The sequence below is a fragment of the Eschscholzia californica genome, unplaced genomic scaffold (assembly GCF_041429995.1).
Source record: "Eschscholzia californica isolate CP2 unplaced genomic scaffold, dmEscCali1.0.p SCAF_1, whole genome shotgun sequence".
NCBI lineage: Eukaryota > Viridiplantae > Streptophyta > Magnoliopsida > Ranunculales > Papaveraceae > Eschscholzia > Eschscholzia californica.
Window position 1 is genome coordinate 78,553,293 of NW_028238198.1, and position 18,416 is coordinate 78,571,708.

At 39.4% G+C, this 18,416-nt stretch overlaps 2 protein-coding genes across 2 annotated transcripts; both read left to right on the top strand.

Moving 5' to 3' along the window:
* Window positions 1-6,806: 6,806 nt before the first annotated feature.
* On the top strand, window positions 6,807-7,217 carry LOC147569497 (protein DOWN-REGULATED IN DIF1 11-like). Its single transcript, XM_086662896.1, has one exon. The coding sequence runs from the start codon at window positions 6,807-6,809 to the stop codon at window positions 7,215-7,217; it is 411 nt and encodes a 136-aa protein (XP_086519022.1).
* A 6,260-nt stretch (window positions 7,218-13,477) lies between these two features.
* On the top strand, window positions 13,478-15,122 carry LOC147569498 (replication protein A 14 kDa subunit B-like). The gene is made up of 3 exons (XM_086655978.1): window positions 13,478-13,570; window positions 14,024-14,283; window positions 14,763-15,122. Exons 2-3 carry the CDS (start codon window positions 14,025-14,027, stop codon window positions 14,825-14,827), a joined length of 324 nt encoding a protein of 107 aa, XP_086512104.1. The 5' UTR covers window positions 13,478-13,570; window position 14,024; the 3' UTR covers window positions 14,828-15,122.
* The last annotated feature ends 3,294 nt before the right edge of the window (window positions 15,123-18,416 follow it).

Here is an 18,416-nt window from a genome sequence, read left to right on the forward strand (position 1 = left end):
GGTAGTAAGATTTGTGAAAAAAGGTAATTTCCCAAATAGCCCCCAACTTTGTGACCAGCTTCCTGCCTAACCCTCTACTTTATCAATAATTCTCATATGACCCCCTTTTTCAGTTATCGTTAACTCTCCGTTAACCAGTCATCATTTCTCTCTCCTCCATCTCACCACCTCTCTCTGCCACCTCATGTATTCGTCACCTCATCGTCTTCACCGACAAAGGTCGCCGACCGGCCAATTTCTGGACCCTTTGAAGGTCTGCGAACAAACCCTTTGAAGGTCTGCTCGGATCTTTAATGGGGTCTCTGCTGTCTCTCTAGATCTAGATCTGATCTAGAGAGAGGATAAGAAAAAAAAATTACATTTTTTTAGAGAGAAAGGAAAGAAAAACAATTTTTTTATTATGTTTGAAGGTCGCCCGCCGGAAATTGGCCGGCCGACGACCTTCACCGGTGAAGACGATTAGGTGGCGAATACATGAGGTGGAAGAGAGAGATGGAGGAGAGAGAATGACGACTGGTTAACGGAGAGTTAACGGTAACTGAAACAGGGGGTCATGTGGGAATTATTGATAAAATAGGAGGCTAGGCAGGAAGCTGGTCACAAAGTTGGGGCTATTTGAAAAATAACCCAAAAAAATAAAAGAATTGAGTCATTGACAAAGTGGATCACGTCCTTTGAGTTGATAAAACCTATCACCATTACACGTGTGAACAAAGGAAGTAGTAAGTCGGCCTGGTTTTCCTTCCCTTAATTCCACGTGGATGGTCTCGCAACGCAACGTACTTCTTTTTTTTTTTGTTAAACTACAACGCAATGTACTCTGCCACCACGAAGACGAAGTAGTAGGTCCGCCTGTTTTCGTTCTCTTTTTCGTACCAATTCTATGGGGACCCAGTTCAACAAAAAAAAAAAAAAAAAATTCTATGGGGACCCAATATTATTCACATCACAAATGATTAGTAATAAGGAACTTCTTTTCTTTTTCTTTTTTTTTTTGTTCTTTGGTTGAAAAGCAACTTCTATTTGATGAAATCGAATGTAAATAAAATTATTTTATATTTATCTTTCAAATGAAATTGAATATAAATAAAATTTCTTTTCATGTTCAGACTTTTTTGTTTTTGTAGAAACACATACATTAAATAAAATTAAGATTTGTTTTACAATCTAAATCTATTAGATGGATCAAAAATGCAAAATCACTAAAACTTCACATAGATAGAATTAAAATTTGTTCGTGTTTAAGGGTCACTCAAAACAAACGACTCATATTCAAACTCGTCTAAGTAATATATGTAAATTTTGGGTTTTGCCGCTTTATATGTACAAGTTCAAAATTATGTCTCATCCAGGTAGTCCATCAAGTTTTGGGCTCAAGAAACTCTATCGATCTAGTTTAAAGTACACATATATGAATTCAAAGGACTTGTTGGGTTGTCTTGATGTTTTGACACCTAATAAACATGTGTTGTCATGATGTGTTAACACCTAATAACATGTTGTGATGACTTGACACCTAAATGCCTAATGAACATATTGTGTTGTACGTCTCGATTTCTTGCACCTAATAAACATGTTGTGTTGTAGTTTGCAGGGGCGGATCCATGGGGGTGCGAGGGGTGCTCGATCCTCCCGAAAAAAAAAATTAGTAGTAAGTATTTCTTTTATACATGTATCCTAAAGATATGTATATAACGATGTGTGTATAAGACATAAAAGAGAGTGTGACATGATGGTAAAACTTGGGATTCAAAACTATTTGACCATGAGGTCATGAGTTTGAAACTCACCCTATACTTTTTTCTTGAAGTGCTCTGTCTTTTACGTGTTTATTTAAACCAACGTGCGCAGTCATAACAAAAGAACAGAGTGGCCTGATAGTTGTAGGTACGGGCTTCTAGACGTGGAACCAAAGTTGCACGGGTTCGAGCTGCCCCTTTTTTTAATATTTTTTTTAAATACAATCAATTCAAATATCCTAAACTCGTACAAACTTTAATTCATCTACTTAAATCCCTACAAACTTCAATTTATCTATCCTAAACTCTATAAACTTCAATTCATCTACCGTAAACTCTTACAAATTTCAGTTCATTTACCCTAAATCCCTAGAAACTTCAATTCATCTACCCTACACTCTATAAACTTCAATTCATCTACCATAAACCCCTACAAACTTTAACTTATCTACCCTAAACCCTTACAAACTTCAATTTATCTACCCTAAATTCTATAAACTTCAATTCATCTACCATTAACCCTACAAACTTTCAATTCATCTACCCTAAATCCCTACAAACTTCAATTCATCTACCCTAAACTCTATAAAATTCAATTCATTTATCATAAACTCCTACAAACTTCAACTCATCTACCCTAAACTCTATAAACATCAATTCATCTACCATAAACTCCATACAAACTTCAATTTATCTACCCTAAACTCCTACAAACTTCAACTCTAATCATAAATTCTACAAACTTCAACTCATTTACCCTAAATGTTTGTACTTTTTGTGAAAAACATAATATTGAAGTTGTGGATTAGGGGTGGGAATCGGTCCGGACCGGTTGGTATCGGACTCTAACTTCATCGAACCGGTCGACTCGGACATAAACTGTTGGTGACCACCTATTTATTCGGGCGGACTCGGACGGTCACTCTCAAGAATTCTTTGTCCATTGACCGTCCAAGACCGTTTATTTTACCAGTCCAGTCGGACACCGGACGGTCTCGGTCCGGACTTTCCAATAAATTTACTTAATTCAGAACTTTATTTTTATTACCACAAACAAAATTACTTACAAATGAAGATGTTTAGCCAAGAAATCAAAAGTAAATATAAAAAAGAAAAAACACAGTTGATCATCATTCGACAAGATATAATTAAGGCATTCACTAATGTTTGGTCTTCCAGAGGACTATATGACTATAGCCAACGAACATCATATATTTATATGTCTATAAAATTCAACGGTCAACTTCTAAAAATGAGGACAGTTTAGTCGGTCAACCTATTCGGTCACTCGTACCGGTCGGTCAGCGGTCGGTCCTTCGACATAAAATTTTGACCGTGACCGTCCGCCAATTCTTTCGGGCCGGTCGGACACTGACCGTTATGACCATCGGGCGTCCATGGACACTTTTTATCTCGGTCGAACGGATCGGATAGCGGTCTTCCGGATCTTTTTCCACCCCTATTGTGGATCTTAATGGTTCGTACATAGTTCAAGGGAGAAGCAGAAGGAATGCACAACAAATTACAAACTTGTATCACTATCAAGTAGAGATTTTCAATACCGTTATTGATATGCAACTTCAAGAATTAAATGCTTGTTTCACTGAGAAGAATACCGAGATGCTCCGTTGTATGGCATGTTTGAGTCCATCTAGAGATTTTGCTCTTTTCGACAAAAGTAAGTTGATGCGTCTTGCTGAATTTTATTCGTCAGATTTCAGTAGTCTTGACACTATGCTACTAAGTTCTCAGCTTGATTATTACATTTACGATATTAGGCAAAATGACGATTTCTCAAATTTAGATGGAATTGAAGCTCTTGCTAGAACGTTAGTGGAAACTAAGAGGGATAAAACATATCATTTAGTTTATCTGCTTATCACTTTAGCACTAACTTTGTCGGTTGCAACTGCCTCTGTTGAAAGAGCTTTTTCCAGCTATGAAGCTAGTTAAAACACGCTTAAGAAACAGGACGAGTGATGCGTGGTTAAATGATAGTTTAGTAGTCTTTATTGAAAAAGAAGTTTTTAGTGAAATTGACAATGAGTCGATTATGAGAACATTTCAAAATATGAACTCTCGTAGAGGTCAATTACGTTTGTAATCGTTGATGTATCAACATAATTAATGAATATAAGTATTTTATTAATTATTGTGTTTGCAAAAAAAAATTTATTTAGGTATATAAATCCGCACCCCCTAAGTGAAAATCCTGGATCCGTCCCTGGTAGTTTGATGAACTTTTTTCTGTTGCAAGGTCATCCGATGAACCTGTTGTATTGGACATTTTAGATGACAATAAGGGAAATGTCTTTTGTACTTGTATACAAGGTCATATAGATGGAAGATATGCTATTACTCATTAAGTTGAAGTATATCCCATCTCTAATTAACTCGAAGAAGAGAAGAAAAAAGAGTATATTTGATCATCTTTGATCAAAGAAGAAGATTATCATCTATTCTCTAAGTCCGACATGGAGAAAGGTACATAACCTATAAAAAACTTTAAGTTTCATTTAATGTTGAAGTATTGTTGTTTAGTTGTAATAAACATGATATCTCTAGATACTTCTATGTCATGGAAAAATTTTCAGTTACATGTTTTATCCTATAAACTCCATGTACATTGGCATAATGAATAACAATATATTGAAACGGAGTGTGCTAATAGTAAGCAAAATAGGTTGATAGGTCATGGACCCTGGCTCTTGCTCCATGCAAATTCTACGGTTAGACACTCATTGACTTCTCTCTGGGCCTAAGACACAAGATAGCGGGATTAGGCCCCTCTCGTCAAACTTAAGTAAGGTCAGACCCCGGACCTCTGTTGTCGGGCTTGATAGTATGGTAAGACCCTTCTTGTCGGCTCAAGGCCCTAGAATCGCATGGTTAGGCCTCTGTTATACTGATGGAGACCATCAGCCACGGGCCTTACAACCAAGTCACCTATGTTTAGATTAGGTATTTTAGTTGTTTACGAGTTTTCAAGTTTAGGTGTTTTATTTATTTAGAAGTTTACAAGTTTGAGTATTTTATTCCTTTCTAAATTAAGATTAGTTGCAATCAAAGAAACAAGAGTTTAGTAGTTATTTCCTTCGTAGTTTGTGTTTGTTATCTAGAAGTGTTTAAAATTCTAAAAATAGAGTCCAGCTAGTATAGGGCTGGGAAAACGGTCCGGGAACCCGGGGTCCGGCCCGTTCGGCCCGGACCGTTTTGACCCGCAGCCCGAGTCCTACCCGAGCCGGGCATACCCGGCCCGATGGCTCGGGCTTATTGGGCCGGGACTCGGACATACCCTCAATTCCGAGTCCCGGCCCGTTAGGTCCGTCCGCCACCCGCCCGCATCAACCCGCCCGCGTAAACCCGCCCGCGAGAACCCGCCCGCGAGAACCCGCCCGCGAGAACCCGCCCGCGTCAACCCGCCCGCGTCAACCCGCCCAAATCTATTATAAAAACCCTCCTCTCTTCAACAAAGAAACCCTAATATCAACCTAACTTTCTCTTCTGCCTCTCTCTCTTAGCCGCCTCCTCTCTCTACTCTCTCTCCCCTTCTCATCTATTCAACACCATTTAGTGATGTTGGTTGATGAAGTTGATAAAATCCATGAAACCCTTGTTCTTGTTTATGAAGGTGAAGATGTGGGTGTTGATGAGTTAGATCTTCTTCTTCTTCTTCTTCGTTTTCTTCTTGATGGGGATGGGTCTGATGATGATGATGATGAAGCTGATGATGATATTGATGGGGAATGACTTATTCATCACCTTTCCGAGTATCTTGAAATGTCCGATCTCTTTAGGCGTGATGATATCTTCTGTTTTTTTTTTTGTTGTTGAACCTGATGATATCTTCGGTTAGTCTATGTAATGGAGTTGCTTATGATCAATCTAGTATTCAAAAATGGCTTGATAGTGGTAATAATATAATACATTTTTCTAGGGGTGGGAATCTAGGGTTTCAGAAATAGTTAGGTTAATTAATAAAAAAATCTTCCCAAAAAAAAAGAAAGGAAAAAAAAAAAATCTCAAAAACCCAAGCCCGTTGAAACCCGTTCGGGTAGTCGGGCTCGGACGGGCTACGGGCACTTCAAGTCTTTGATACGCCCGGCCCGATCCGCCCGGCTCACTACCTCGGGCTCGGCTTATCCGAGCCCGATCCGCCCGAGCCCGGCACTTGGTAGCCCGAGCCCGACCGAGCCCGCCCGATTCCCACCCCTAAGCTAGTATGTCCTTATAATTTACATCTTTAAATATTGAATAAAAAATACCTTGACTGCAACTTTTTTCTAGTTAATTTGGCATAAATTAGTTTAGTTTATCGTAATTCTAATGGTTGATTCCATTACTTTATCGCTTCCGCAACAATCTACATCATATACCGAATTGCTGAATAAGAAACCTCCACTAATGGCCACAACTAGGCCGGACATGTCACATGTCTGTGTTAGGCCTTCTACACGGGTTCGAACGGTTGGATTTGGGCTGTCCAGCGGGGTAGTCGACACTTCTTATCCGGTGGCTTCCCTCTCCAACGACTCCCTCTGTACCCAATAAGAAAGTCTTTGTAGGACATCACTAGAGGGTTCTTCTGTTGGTGTAAATTATAGGTATAAAATGGAGTTTCTCTCGTGGAGAAAAAAGAGAGAGCGAACAACTGTGTGATGCTATCTATGCCTGGCACGAGTCCTGACCCAATCTTGACAGACTGACATGTTGGGCCAGGATTCGGCCGGACTCGTGCTTCAGTATTTATTAATTAATGACGGGCATAGTGTCATTTCCGGAAAAAGAGAGAAAACTAAGTTCTTCATTATTTACTAATTAATGGAAGCCGTTTATATCTCTTCATTAAATTTTAATAAACTCATAAACATAAAATAAATAAAGTTATAAAGATCATTCAATAAGTTCATTTGTAAACAAGAAAAATTTTCATCTCAAACTAATCTATAAATATTTGAATCAAATCTTTCATAGCTCTCACACCCACAAAACACAAACAATATTCTCACCAAACCCAAACCAAACAAAAAAATATACTAAAATACTAATATCATGGCCAGATCTAAAATGAATATATTGTTCTTTGTCTATGTGGGACTAATTGTTGCCTTCGGGTTCACATCTGATGCAGCAGAAGCACCCTCGCCTTATACCATTGATGTCGAAACTGAGCCAACAAGACCACATGAAGGACTTCCACCAGAACCACAACCAGGATTTTATGACTACCTAGATAATTGTACTGCTAATGTGCCTGAGGAATGTGGGACAGAGATAGTTGATGCACTGGTCACTGCGAAAGAAGTAAGCAATAGTTGTTGCAATGACATAGTTTTCAAAATGGGTAAGGAATGCCATAATGCATTAGTTAAGACCATTGCTTCAATGGATAACTATAAACAGTATGCATCTATTATTCCTGTTAAAGGTGATGAGCTTTGGGATCATTGTGTCTATTTAGTAGCACCAAAAGTTTGAAATAACATATGTTTTATACGATGAAATATTAAAAATATGAGAGTTATTTGGGTTTTGATCGATTTATCAGATGTTAAGTCAATGTGACAAGGGTAATTTTGATATAGGACATAAATTTTATGTTGAATAACTACAACAAAATTTCATAAATCAACTAGCACTTCAATGAGAAATGTTGAAGGAGTTAAATATCTCTTAAAGTTCAATGGCATCTAAACAAATTTGTGTGAAATCATTTGGATGTGAAAGTGAATTTTTTTCTAATGAGAAAAAAAAATCAAAATTTTCACATGACAAACTATGTTTTATATCAAATGAATCTGAGTTCGGGAAAAACTTAGGAAAAAATTATTAGGGTTATGTATATGGATCGGCCACCCGATCCATATAACCCGGTCGACCAACCCGGTCGACCAAGAGAGAGACCGGTCCCACCGGTCTCTATGTTCCAGAAGACTCCGTATTATATTTAGATAAACATCATATACTTGTAATCTTTATCCTAGATTTACCCTAATTGTATTTCATTAGTCTATAAATACATGTAACCCTCATTGTTGTTAATATACAAGAGAAATATTAATCTCTACCTCTCTTACTTCTTTACTATTGTGAAATATATTTCTATCATTCGACTAATACTCGAATTATCTGAACGATAATTCTCACATAGTATCAGAGCCACTCGTTTTTTTTAACGATTTCGATCTTTCTCTTTAATGAAACAAGACGGATTAGACGTCTCTACTTACTTCACTAATCTTAAGTCTCACCAAGATGAGCTTCAATCTCTCCTTGCTATCGAACCATGTCAATGTGGTCACGGTAAAGCTTTAATTGATCGATCTAATCAGGATCAGGCCATGGAGTTTCTTCAAGGACTCCATGATCGCTTCGCTCCCATCCGAAGTCAGATACTTCTTATGGATCCTTTTCCGTCTGTTCTTAAAATTCACAGTATGGTTAAACAGGAAGAGATCCAACAAAATCTCACCCACTCGGATATGGTCACCACCGACGCCGCCGCCTTAGCCGCCGGACAACCGTCGGGATGACGTTTTGATAGGACTGACCGACAAGATCGTCAACGACCGAAACGGGCTCGACCCTATTGTGAACACTGCCACCAACATGGGCACGTGAAGGATACATGCTACAAATTGCATGGCTATCCTCCACGTACCCGACAAACCCAGCCCGCAGGCTCTGTCTTGACCGGTTCGGTCTCTGACCCGACACAGCTAGGGGTGCCTTAAGCCACCACGATGACTCAAGACCAATACCAGCACTTGGTTCGGTTGTTTGAGAATAACCAAGCTGCTGCAAGCACCCTCCATCTAGGCACCGATCCAACGGTCAACTTCACGGGTAAGTCTTCATATATTCTTCCATGGATAATCGATTCGGGCGCCGCAAAAAACATATGCGCCTCCCTTTCATCTTTTTCGTCTTATACAAAGGCACCATCAAATTATTACGTCCGTTTACCGGATGGTTCACGTTCACAAGTTATTCACATTGGTTCCGTTCCATTTTCTAAAGATTTTCATCTTCTTAATGTCTTACATATACCGACTTTTAAGTTTAATCTTATTTCGGTTTCTGAAACCACTAAATCACTTGATTGTGGTGTTTATTTTAACAAATCATCTTGTGTCTTTCAGGACCCAACAACGACAAGGACGATTGGACTTGGTGATCTTCATGACGGTCTTTATCACTTTCGCACGGAACCTAGGATTTTTTCATCTTTTCTTTCTAGTAGTTCTAATAGTTTTGATTCATGGCATTGGCGACTTGGCCACCCGTCTTTAGAACGTTTGTCTTTTATTTCTTCTAAATATCCATGTATTAAGAATGGTTTAATCAATAAAGTTCCGTGTGATATATGTCCTCTCTCTAAACAACAACGTCTTTCTTTTCCTTCTAGTACATCTAAATCTTCTCGTATTTTTGAATTAATACACGCCGATATATGGGGACCATTCAATATACCATCAACATCCGGTTGTCGCTACTTTCTCACATTAGTAGACGACTTTTCACGGTGTACTTGGTTTTATCTTATGCATTCCAAATCAGAAACTTTCAAACTTCTTTCTAAATTTGTGAATTACACCATTACTCAATTTCAATCTAACATTACAAACATGCGTTCCGGTAATAACAATCTCCTATTCCCGTCTTTACAAACGTTACGATCCGATAACGGCTCCGAATTTCTTTCCAATGAAATTCAAAATTTTCTTAATAATAAAGGTATTGTTCATCAAAGAAGTTGTATCTACACCCCTCAAAAAAACGAGGTGGTAGAACGAAAACACCGTCACATCCTTGATGTGGCTAGGGCACTCCGCTTTCAAGCCAATCTTCCACTTAAATTTTGGGGAGAATGTGTTCTAACAGCGGTATACTTAATCAATAAAATTCCAACACCCGTCCTACAAGGGCAATCACCACATGAGATACTCATGGGCTCCCCCCTTCTCTTGACAACCTTCGGGTCTTTGGTTGTCTATGTTACGCTCACAATACCAAGATACGTCATAAAATGGATGCCCGCGCTTCTCCCGGCATATTCATTGGTTATCCTTACGCTCAAAAAGGTTATAGAATCTATGACCTCAATTCTCATAAGATTTACACATCTCGTCATGTTACTTTTCAAGAAAATCGATTTCCGTTCGAAAAGCTTGATCAACAACCCTCTCGGCCATCCCATCCGTTTCTATCCATATTGGATGACGGGACATTCACCTTTCCGCCTTCCGCCTTCTCTGACTTACAGGCACCCACTGTTCAGCCGAACACGGGCCTAAACGATCCCACCAATCGGCTTTAGCCGACTCCCTCTCTATCGGCAACCCGGTCAGACTCATTGACTCGAACTTCTAGTCAACCTGTTGCTCCTACTATACAGGCACCACCGTCCTCGGGTTCAACTACCACAACCCCTGACCAAACTTCGATTCGCCCTCTGCAGGCACCCCCTGGTACGCTTGGTCAGGGATCTCCTCGGCCTCTTCCGGCACACCTCTCTACGGGCACGCTTACTCAAGCCCGTCTCCAATCTCTATCTGCACCCCCTTCTCCGGGTGACCTTCCACAGGGTGCTGATCTCACCGACCACCAACCCGAGACCGTCCCACCTCCTTCGACAGAAGTGCCCTCATCGGTCTCTATGGGCGCCCCTCCTCCTAATTAGTGTCCGACACGTGATCGACGCCCTCCACCTCATCTGGCAGATTACGATTGTAACAATATCTCCCTGCCATATTCTAATTCTCGGTCCAATACTCCTTATCCTCTCACGGATTATCTCTCAGTCGCACCCTTTTCTAAATACCACAGGATATTCCTCACATCGGTCCTTTCACATGAAGAACCCACTTCCTTCAAAGAAGCTATGACTTCCCCTCATTGGAGGGAGGCCATGTCCACAGAAATCAAGGCCCTTGAATCAAACAATACTTGGACCTTGACTCATCTTCCAGCTGGAAAGAAACCCATTGGGTGCAAATGGGTTTACAAAATCAAATTCAATGCTAATGGTTCAATCGAACGTTACAAAGCACGACTCGTTGCCAAAGGCTATACTCAGGTCGAAGGACTTGACTACACTGATACCTTTGCCCCCGTCGCAAAGTTAGTAACAGTCAGGGTTCTTCTGTCCATTGCAGCAGTCAAGGGCTGGTCTCTCCACCAATTGGATGTCAACAACACCTTTCTCCAAGGAGATTTGGACGAAGAAGTTTTCATGAAATTACCACCTGGCAATTCACCTCAGGGGGAGACACGTGTCTGCCGCCTTAAAAAATCTCTTTATGGCCTAAAACAGGCATCTCGCCAGTGGTTTTCTAAGTTTTCCTCCGTACTATTGAAATGAGGTTTCGTGCAATCCCTCTCCGATTACTCTCTCTTTACATATCGCAAAGGTCCCACATCAATATATGTTTTGGTTTATGTTGATGACATCATAATCACGGGGAATAACAATTCAGCCATATCCTCCCTCAAATCCTTCCTTAGCTGCCTTCTCTCTCAAAGACCTTGGACGTCTTCAATACTTCTTAGGTATTGAGGTATCCAGATCTTCTAAAGGCATATTTTTGTGTCAACGCAAGTATATTGTTGACATTCTCAAAGACTCGGGACAGTCAACAGTCTTAGTCAATTCATGCAAGATCCTCGTTCCTCACACATGGATGCTGCACACCGAGTCTTGCGATATCTCAAAGGTTCCATTGGAAAAGGAATCTTACTCTCTTCTTCTAGTCGTCTTCTGGTTTCTGGTTTCTGTGATTCTGACTGGGTTGGCTGTCCCACAACCAGACGATCCACCACTGGCTATATCACAATGCTTGGGTCCAGCCCACTTTCTTGGAAATCCAAGAAACAACACACTATTGCTCGATCTTCCGCAGAAGCTGAATATCGGGCCATGGCCACTCTCACTTGTGAGCTTCAATGGCTCAAATCTCTTCTCTCCGATCTAGGGATTGATCACTCTTCCTCCATGCCGGTCCACTGTGACAATCGTGCGGCTATTCACATTGCCGAGAATCCAGTTTTCCATGAACGAACCAAACACATAGAGATCGACTGCCATCTGGTTTGTGAGAAGATTAAAAACAACTTGATCGCTCCAACATTTACTCCCTCCTCGGAACAACTCGCTGACATACTTACGAAGCCACTAAGTGCAGAAGCTTTCAAATCCATTATTAGCAAGTTGGGCATCATTGACATTCCTGCTCCAACTTGAGGGGGAGTATTAGGGTTATGTATATGGATCGGCCACCCGATCCATATAACCCGGTCGACCAACCACGTCGACCAAGAGAGAGACCGGTCCCACCGGTCTCTATGTTCCAAAAGACTGCGTATTATATTTAAATAGACATCATATACTTGTAATCTTTATCCTAGATTTACCCTAATTGTATTTCATTAGTCTATAAATACCTATAACCCTCATTGTTGTTAATACACAAGAGAAATATTAATCTCTACCTCTCTTACTTCTTTACTATTGTGAAATATATTTCTATCATTCGACTAATACTCGAATTATCTGAACGATAATTCTCACAAAAATAGTAATAAAATATGGAAAAGTGAATTTGTAACATATATGTGCATACTTCTCACGTGAAAAATAATATTTGTAGCCAACCCAATCAAATCCAGGGTTACCCATCAACTGATAATTAGTTTGTCCTAACGTCTTGTGTTTAAAACGATGGCGGCCGTTTGGGAAAACAAAATTTTCCTTCAGAGGGCAAAATTTTAGGTGGAAGAGACTTTGCTTTCCTTTTGTTTATCCCAAACTCCCACCACCAATTCTCCTCTTCACGTCGTTAATAGATCTCTTCAAACTGCCATCACCGACGAAACTTCAAAGAAATCTAAATATATTCTTCCCCTTCTCCTCCCACCACCGACCACCACGATCATGATTCTCTCTCCTCATTACCTATATCTCCTATTCCCTCTCTCTCCGTCCATCTCTTTGTCCCGGTAAAAGGGACGGTATCCTTTGTTGGAACACGCGATCTGACTTGGGATCCCCCTACCTAGATGGTGTTATGGTTTGAGGGAACAACTCTAGAGAGAGAGGAGTGGAGAGAGATGGAGGGAGGGAGGGAAATGATGGTGGTGGTAAGAGTAGGTGGTTTTGGTCGGTGGTAGATAAGAAGAGGAATAAGATCTAGATATTTTTTTCTGAGGGGTCGTCGTAGATGGCTGTCTGCGGCGCGACTTTTGTCGACGTGAAGAAGAAAAATGGTGGTGAGAGGTTGGGGGAGACAAAAAAATTTAAAAGCACCCGATTTTTTTTTTTTTGTCGTCACAACATCGGCCTTTAGAGATCTGTATGCACAGTCGTAGAGACAAATTGTTAGTTTATATAAAGAATTTTTAGGTAAAAATATCATCATAATCCATAGAGCAATGCTAAAAAAGGTTATAAGTCAAAATCTATTCCAGTCTTCCAAATCTATACGAAATCAACCATTTTCATTTTCGAGTCAACTTTTGCTTACGATGCATTCTTTTACTCTGGATAAATGATCGATATCTGTTAAAGCCTTGGCCGGTTGATTTTTGTTTAGGTCTTGGGTAGGTCTTCATTAGGAGTTCTTTTTTTGAATATTGATTACAATGGTCGGCATAGATACATCATACGATATTACGATGTGATAAGCACGATAACTGTTGAGTTAGTACTGACTTAAGCACCAGGAACTAAAACCGACCAAAAGCCACAAAACCCCTCCCGCTTCCTCCATAAACCCTAGCTTGCCTCTTTGTCATTCTCACTCTTCGGCGAAACTTGAGACTAGAAACGACGGGTACTTCTCTTTGATTTTCTCTCTCACAGATACTTTCTTTCCTTTTTACTTATTCTGATAGTTAAAATTAGAACTTTGATTTCTAAACATCTGAGATAACTTAGACCTTTTGAAGAAGTAATTTTAAGATTTCTTTTTCAGATAGGAAGATATCTAGGGTTCTCTGTAATAGTTTTCTTTTGAATCCCTAAAATCTCAAATAAATAACTGATTTCCGGAAATGAAATCGAACTTGGGAATTTCTTTCATTTGTTTGTTAAATTGTGTTAAACTAGTAATTTCATTATCTTCCTCACTATGTCGATTTCAATATATATGTTAAAGCACTAATTTATGTTCCAGAGTTCCTTAAAATTGGAAAAAAATGAATTAGGGTTTATCAGAAGAACTGATTTAGGGGCTTGTATTATTGGTTTGAAGCCTTTGATTGATCTGAACCTTGTTAATTTGCAGGATGGATACATCAAACCCAGCTGTTCTTGTAAATGCAGAATTACTACCAATGTTTGTAGGAAGAAAGGTTAGGGCTGCTGTTCAAGTTTTACGCATTGATGGTGGATCGATTGTGGGCAAATCAACAGATGATCGTCAGCTAAATATTAATGGATATTCACCAACCTCCCCATTGACAACTTTTATCGAGGTTATTGGTATTGCAGACAGCAACCAGTCCATTAGAGCAGAAATAATTACTAACTTCGGCGATAATTTTGGTACAATCTATATCCTTCTCTCACTAACATATTTAGCTAAACGTGATTTTCAAATATGTATTTTTGAAACGGGTGAGATTAGAACTCCGGAGTTTATTTCATGACCAATGAAACTGGTTAACTAACTAGACTAGTCGATCGGTATTTTATGTTATAGTTCAAGAAAAGATCTTGAATATTGTAATATTGTCAAAATGGCCATGTCCCCTCTTCTTTGTCTCGATTCTTTGATTTTATGTAATATGATATGTAATAAAAACATACAAAACGTATAATGAGGCGGGTGCCCTCACTCGCCAACTTATTTCGAACTGCTTTGCTCGTAAATTGTCCATGACAAACCATGATTATTATACAAGATTGAGTTCGAGAATTCCATATTCTTCCATTAGTTGATTCTATCAAATTCACAAGTTGGTTTATATTTCATCCATTGGCAATCTCATAATATTTTGAGTGATGTTTGTCTTTTTCTACAGACACCGCATCATACAATCGGGTGTGTCAACTTGCGAATGGCGAACACAAGAGTTTGTTCATATAATTTGCTCTATGGAAGGTTAGCTTGTAACGGTATCTGGTCGGAAGGATGCAGGTGATGGTTCACTAGTAAAGATAGGTGATAACGTATATGGATAGGTATGTAACAGCTGAAACTAAATACTATTTCGGGAATGTAAGTAGAGGAAACCTAGCATTCTTAGATTAAGGGAAAAAATTTATGAATCTTGGTAGCAATATCATTTGTTAGTCTGAGTGGAAAAGCTAAATAGTAGTTAACTTGAAAGCTCTATCAGTGTTTGTCAAACGAAGTATCAAGTTTTCTTATTGTTTTTGAATGGTTCTTGATTTTTCATTCATGAACAAGATCTATGGGCCTTTAGCGCAAAAGCAGTTAGGCCCATATATCTTGTTTTATTTAAGCCTGTGGTCACTATTCTTAACAAAAACCCAGTGGTTGAACTTCATATATTTATAGCATTTTGGGCCAATGGATGCATGACAAAATTAGCACATATCTAAAGCCTGTCCGGACCAATCAGGTTTGACAGTGGACAGCCCGTGCGGTCCCTTTCCTACCCCTAATAGCAACCAATTTGACGCTATTCCATGACGAGTCGTGGTTGGCCCCTTGAAGCGTTAGGTGCACCCTCTAGCCAGTCCAGAGTTAACATAGTCGGAGTGAATCTAAGCAGAAAAATAAACCCTTGAGATAATTAGAACAGTATAAGTTTGAGTGGACCCTTGTTGTATAATATCAACTAGACTTTAAGGTGCTTTTTCACGTTTCAGCAGCTATGTTTGTTGCTTAACATTAAATTTCTTCACTAAAACTGTTTTCCATGTGAAAGAAAAGCACGGCTCAGACTTCGCTCACACGGCGAGCCGCTTGGAGGATCATAGGATAAGAAGAAAAAACAGGAAAGGGAAATACTTCAAAAATTCCCAAGTAGTGGGATTTTTTTATTCATGATAATTTTGAGTCCGACTTCGTTTATTTAGGGCTTCTAGGTTCTAAACTTTGTTTATTTGGTGACCGTGTCCAGTTCAAGAGTTAGTAGTCCACTAGTGTCTAAGCTCTTAAGCTACCAACCCTCTCTAAGAGCAAGTCCAAGGTGCATGGGCTGGGCTCCCAAATTCAAATTCGGGAGCCCCCTTGGGCTCTCCAACTCGGGGCGCCATCCTCCCGGGCTCTCATCCCCATTTTGCAACTTGTTGGGGACTCCCATCCCCTTGGGGGATCCACCCCATTTTACTTTTTTTCTTTTTTAAACTTAAATCTTATTTCTTTTAAATTAAATTTTTTTAAATGAAAATTTTTTTAGCGGATATCTCATTGATTGGAAAACGAATTAGATGTTTAAACTCAAATGCCTACAAAACCTCGAGATACGTTTGAATTTTGGGTTGAAAATTGAAACGCAGATCCCGCACACGTATATCACACATGTGCGTAGTTTGGATTTGGGAGTCCGACATTAGAGTTGGGAAAATTCAGGAACTCCAAAAATTAGGAGTCTGAACTCCTACATTAGACTTGCTCTAACGCAAGTGCAACCAACCCTTTCCTATTCTACGCACTGTCCTTGTTTATCGTCCGTTCCCTTTCTTCTTATTTTGGGGTTGTGTTATAATGTCGCGGCCCAAATAAACGTAAAATCAATTGAAATCAAATACAGGGACGAGTCCTATAAAACTAAGGGAAGTTTTATAAGGCCTCTCCAATTTTGTTAAAAGGCCTCCCCATGAACCATTTTACTTGGTAAATTATCATTGAGGAGGGGCCTTTTAACAAAAATGAGGGGGCCCTATAAAATCTCCCTAAAACTAATTATTCTAAGATCATTCAGATCAATTTAAACTTCAGATCTGACTTCAGAAAAGAAAAGAAAAGAAAAGAAAAAATCTTAATTTCTGGCTATATGGCCCTCCAATAATTGCTCAAATAATTGAAAGCTTATTCAAAAGTGTAGGTACACGAGTGGTGTTGTTTAGGTGATTATTGGATTACTCTAGCCGCACGATCTAAATAGATTCAATTATAGAATGATCGGTCAAACAATATCATATTATCATCCAACGGATTACTGTTTGTCCTCGTCATCCAGATAGACATTTGCACGTGTCATCATACTAGAAATGGCCCCACTTCTTAATTATTCAATAAATGAAGTAATCCAGTAAGGGCATTGTATTACCGCCGATGTTCTGGGGCATACAATTTTGTTTGGTGCATAAAGATGTTGGGCCGCTCAAATTAGACAATTGACAGAAGGCCGATGTAATGGTAGACCACACCATTTGAAGAAGAAAATTTTCCGTAGTAAAAAGTTTTGGTTAGATTTTTTTCCCAAGCTTATCACTACTTTTCTTCTTCATGCCGGAGAAGTTCCGAACAAAATGTCGTTACTCTCTTGCCTTTTGTCTTTCCTCCGTCTTTCTCTTTCTCCTCTTCCTCCTCAACCTTTCTTACTGTTACGGTAGTGGGGAAGGTTTTTTCATCTGAACATCAACTTGCTATAAGAGGGAATACTTGCTATTGGTTTTGGAGGATTTATCTCTAGACTAGTCGGCATTTCGGTGAAAGAGCCTCTTTATTGAAAGAGATAGAAAGAGGGAGATAGGGGAATGAGGAGGAGGAGAGAAACGGGTGAAGGAAGAAACAGAAATGGTGGTGATATTCGGAGTCGATGGTAATTAAAATTGGTGCTCGGAAATAAGGGAAAACGAGGAAGAAGATGATGCTATTTTTCCTGTAACACATACGCTAAATTTTTTTTCTTGTTTCCTCGAACCTTCGGCCTAAAGTTAAGTTCTAAAAATCGGCATGTTTATTTTTACCATTTTAATTTGCATTCTCACAACCACTAACCAACAATCACTTCGACCACCACTGTTAACAAGTTTTGTCTTCTTTCTCTCTCCTCTCTCATCCTCATTTTTACTCCCTCTTCACTCTCAAGAACATGACCAGTCTCTGTGTGTTCTGGAGAGAAAATAAAAAGATAAGAGGACAAGCAATCTATATGCCCCAACCGGGTTAATTTTTGCCACATAAAAGTACTTGACCCAAATTCTATATGCCCCAAACACTGACTGTATGCCCCAAACAAAGCCACCTTAATTATGTGAACATCATGTGTGGCGTCATTTTTACTTTCCCATTCTGCATTGTCCTATTTTGTAACGACAAAAGGTGTAAGATAAATGACGAAAATAACCTTCGACTTAATGTGACGGTTAAGTTTTTAACCTAACAACCACGCTTGTATGTTCCTACCTTGGACATGAAAAGATGGGCAGAGCCGTGTTTGAGGGGGGGGGGGGGGGGGGGGGGCAGGGCGTCCGCCCTGGCCCCCACCTCAAAAAGGCCTATTTTCTATAAAAGGACCCACAGCTAAGGTTATATACCTTACAATACTAACTTAATCATCTTAGCTCTGTGGGAAGGGTGCTGGTTATCCATGTAGTTGACGCGGGTTCGAGTCCTTAGGGCCACATTTTGAAGAAATTTTTGGTGAGAATACAATTGCTAATTATATCTTTATTTTTGCTCCACTACACTTTCTCTTAACCATTTTGTTATTTTAGGCGTATTTTGTTAATTTTGAAGTATTTTTTTAAGAAATAGA